Here is a 4,019-nt window from a genome sequence, read left to right as displayed (position 1 = left end):
AAAAAAAACTTGACATAGTTCGTTATTTCAACTATTTTTTCAGTTCAGAAAAAAGGTACTAATTGTTTGTTGATTCCGTGAAAAATTTGTATACATGAAATTTTGTAACATATAATGTTACGATTTTCATAATTGTCTTATTATTAGTGTATTTATAATAAAACGAATGTGGATATAATATGTACATCGTAAATTATGTATGTCGAGTAGATTTTTATTAGAATGTCATAGACTGTTAGAAAAGAAACAATTTAGAAAATTGAACGATGCTTATATTTGACTCGTAAAGTCATCGTAATGAAAGAAGAGAAACATTTTGTCGTGATTTATTGAAGTTACAATGCTTTAATTTGCCACATGATATTACTGTATGCTTTATCAAGTCACCGTTTATTTGCAATATATTCTGGCGTAAAATGGAATTTACGACTTATCCCAACACGTTCAATAAACTTTCTTATCTTACACATGTTTACGACCGTCTGAGCAACGTTTCCTATTAAGGAGCGAATATCGAATTAATCTCGAAACGATCGCACTCAAAGGGTTCACAATCAAAAAGTTTTGGAACAAAATTCTTATCGAGATATACGTCATATCGAATGTGCAAGATTTCATGCAAAATTAAATACAGATAGTATTTAAAATCGTCGAAATTCATTAGCAAATTCCTATTATCTTTCTACTTCCTATTATTAATTATTACTAATTACATGCGCATACATATACATTGTTTCGATTATTCATCACATATAATGAGGACGTTAAATATAGATCGGCATCGTCGCTTACAAATTATTTCACAGATAACGAAGTTAATTAAAAATTATATCACAAATCGGTAAAATCTTCCCTCATAGAAGAAGCTTCGTGAAATTGAAACTTTAATCAAAATGCGTCGTCTGAAAAATAGAATATTCGATGATATTATTTTTTTCACATATTTAATCATAACATTAATTATATTATGTGATATTATGAAATACGGTGTACCGTAAATCTGTATCAGAAATTTGAGGCGTTTTATGGTTAATATATAATCTTCGAATACTTGTATATGGAATGGAAACAGGAACGTCTCATGGATATTTTAATAAATAAATTTTAGAACATTAGTTCCTTCAAATGTAATCATTGGAAGATGTATATAACAAAAGGAACAGAATTGTTTAAGTTCATGATATTCATATATTTGAACGTATCTGATTGAATAAAGATTCAACAAGAAGGGCTAAAAAATGAAGGAAACAAAATACGAATTATACAAAAACATTAAATAATAAACAAGTTAAATTGTTAAAATGTTCTAAAAATTATTTTGAAAAACAAACGATTGGGATAAATAGAAAGCTATTGATTAAAAACAGGCTGTATATAGTTTCGTAATGAAGACTTTTATTTTTATTTATTATAGACATTGGTATAAAATATTTCTGAAAAAATACAAGTATATGCGTTATATAAGTACGTAACATAACATTTACAAAAAGTTATTGCAAAATTAAACGTATGTAGTTCCTGAATAGTAGTTCAGTTCTATTAACTAATAACAATTATTGTATAATTAAATACATCCTTGTTGAGTTCGTATGCATTGTAAAATTATTTTTTTCTATGTAAACAAGCCAATCGTATTAATTAGATCCAAGTACGAAAAAGATTAATATATGTACGCAATTTCTTCTATACTGTATTAAATTATACAATACACTTGTTTTGTTACTGCCCTATGTGGTTGCTTCTGTGTATGTGTTCCTATGTAAAATAAAAAATGTATATCTACCTTCCCACAAATATTTTTTACTGTGACAAAAATGAACAGCTTTCAAGCAAGACCATATTACTAAGATAATACTGTCTTAAACAACAAAGTTTGTACCTCTTGGTTTCAACTTATAAGGCAGTGTAGGTTTTGAAAATATATTTGCAATTTTGTTGTGTAGATGTTTAATGCATTCTGGAAGAGGAGCATTTTCAGTTAGATTCTCTAACAGTGGTCGCTTGAAAAGCCTTTTTGCCTCCTGTCGTTGTTCTGGAGTCACAGCTCTATCATCCAGATGTACCAAATGAGGGAACCAAGATATGACGTATAACCTTTTTTTTATAAAAATATTTATAACAGTAAAGTATATGTAATCAGCATATATTCAACGTATGTGATTATTATTTATGTTATTATTAAAGCAGTTGATATATTTCTAATTGCTTTTTATGTTCATACCTGTACTGAAGATAGTCATAAAAGGTACCACCATTTAAATAACTTGGTGCTGCCTTGTTTCCCATAAGGCACAAATATCTGAGGTTGGGTAGACTCTCATAGAGATTCTTAACAAATGGGTACAATTCTTCTATATTATTATGATTTAACCACAGAAGCTGAAGTTTTGGCATATGTGGAAAAACTGTGTGATCATCTATGTTATTATGGTCTAGGTTTAAAGATGTTAAATTTTCAAATTCTGCCAAAAATTGTAAATTTCTAAAAGTGTAACAGGAAAAGAAATCTCATTTGACTGTATGGCTTTTGATCACTTAAACTTGAACATTAATTTATGCATGTACAATTGTATTACACGCATAAATATGTCAAATAATACATACCTACTAAACTTATTATGACTAATATCCAGTGTATGGAGAGTATTACTATAATTTTCAATAATGTCAAATGGCATATAAAAAAGGTTTTCAAAAGCAAGTGATAAGGAATCAACAACATCTACAGATGGTTTATCTGAAGATAAAGAGTTTGAATGTCTACAATGTAAATCTACAAATATTAGTCTTCCTAAGGAAGTCATAGCAAGTTGTTCCACTTCGTCTGCTTCTTTTTGCAATTCTAACTCATTAGTGTAATCCAACCTGCAAAGAGGTTATTCTATTTAATGCAATAACATCCAATATTCTCTGATTCAGAGAAAAACTAAGGAAAAAAAATGTAAAGATATTCTCTGATATAAAATGTATACAACTTATATTTGAAAATTATATATTAGTATATGTATGACTAAAAGTTAACATTAAACTACAAAAATATTGATTATTAACATTAGTAAAAATAGTAACACTGTGAACATTTTATTTCAGGCAGCTTATTTTTTTCCCCTTTTTAGTATACATTTCTTTGAACACAGATGCGTTAGATTATGAAATATGAAATTCCTAAAAGTTAGATTACACATACACAATTTTGATAATCTTCTCATTCGTTAATACTAAGAAACCTATATGAATGTATCCATCTTAGAAAATTTACAAGTATATAAATTCTCAATGGACATCTCGGAGTGATTAATAAGTTACTGATAAAAAGTCTCACGAAAACACACTTAATCATAATACTTACATTATGCCTCGACTTGTATCACAATACAGGGCAGTAACTTCAAACGAACAATCAACGCGTTAGGATCATGCAATACACTTTTCACTCACTACATTTACCTATACTATTCACCCTAACATTGGTTAAAGCTACAGCTTGCATTGAAAGATAATATTGCGTAAATAGAAGATCATGTAAGGCTGTAAGGCTTCAGTGTAATATGCAATGCATGTAGTGATTAGGTCAACCATAGTGAGTCTTCCTGCAGTTTGAATGATACTGAGCTCTCATCCGCGAAGATAGTACATAAAATTTATCGTTTATCTGATGGCAGTTAACGATAAGATATGGGCGAAACCGATTCGCAATTAAAATACTATCTGTATTGTGAGTGGTTCGAACCGAAACGGGAAACATTGAGGTTAGAAATAGAACATTACGTAATGTTTAAAATGCTAGGTAATGTATTAACAACGTAAGTGAAATGTTAATCATTAGCCAAGATGAACAAGTAAAAATATATAATACGAAGGACTTACCGAATTTTCCTGCATATCTCGTTTTCAAATCTTCTCACCGAATGAGATTATGAAACTTCGAACACTGTATTGTAGTGAGATGGTGCTGCGTTACCATTTCGAATGCTTGTAAACTGTTAACATGGTTGAGAATCGAATGAAACGTCTTATGA

At 29.2% G+C, this 4,019-nt stretch overlaps 1 protein-coding gene across 2 annotated transcripts; it reads right to left on the bottom strand.

Annotated features, from left to right (window-relative positions):
- Window positions 1–1,373: 1,373 nt before the first annotated feature.
- Window positions 1,374–4,019, bottom strand: LOC117216741 (leucine-rich melanocyte differentiation-associated protein-like). 2 transcript variants are annotated; one of them, XM_033463707.1, is made up of 5 exons: window positions 3,868–4,019; window positions 2,605–2,865; window positions 2,222–2,482; window positions 1,880–2,094; window positions 1,374–1,755 (listed from the first exon to the last, which is right to left on the bottom strand). In XM_033463707.1, exons 2-5 carry the CDS (start codon window positions 2,802–2,804, stop codon window positions 1,694–1,696), a joined length of 738 nt encoding a protein of 245 aa, XP_033319598.1. In that variant the 5' UTR covers window positions 2,805–2,865; window positions 3,868–4,019; the 3' UTR covers window positions 1,374–1,693. The 2 variants fall into 2 exon arrangements, with proteins under 2 accessions (XP_033319598.1, XP_033319597.1); XM_033463706.1 differs by lacking the exon at window positions 3,868–4,019 and adding an exon at window positions 3,350–3,787.

This window comes from Bombus bifarius, unplaced genomic scaffold, assembly GCF_011952205.1.
Source record: "Bombus bifarius isolate JDL3187 unplaced genomic scaffold, Bbif_JDL3187 scf7180000007973, whole genome shotgun sequence".
Lineage (NCBI taxonomy): Eukaryota > Metazoa > Arthropoda > Insecta > Hymenoptera > Apidae > Bombus > Bombus bifarius.
This window is presented reverse-complemented; position numbering and strand designations above follow the sequence as displayed.

Bases quoted from the DNA above. Each gene is read 5' to 3' on its own strand.
- LOC117216741 (XM_033463706.1), bottom strand. The intron at 2,095-2,221 runs GTATGAACATAA...TATAAAAAAAAG, and splicing joins TATGACTATCTTCAGTACAG to GTTATACGTCATATCTTGGT. The intron at 1,756-1,879 runs GTACAAACTTTG...TATTTTACATAG, and splicing joins TTATAAGTTGAAACCAAGAG to GAACACATACACAGAAGCAA.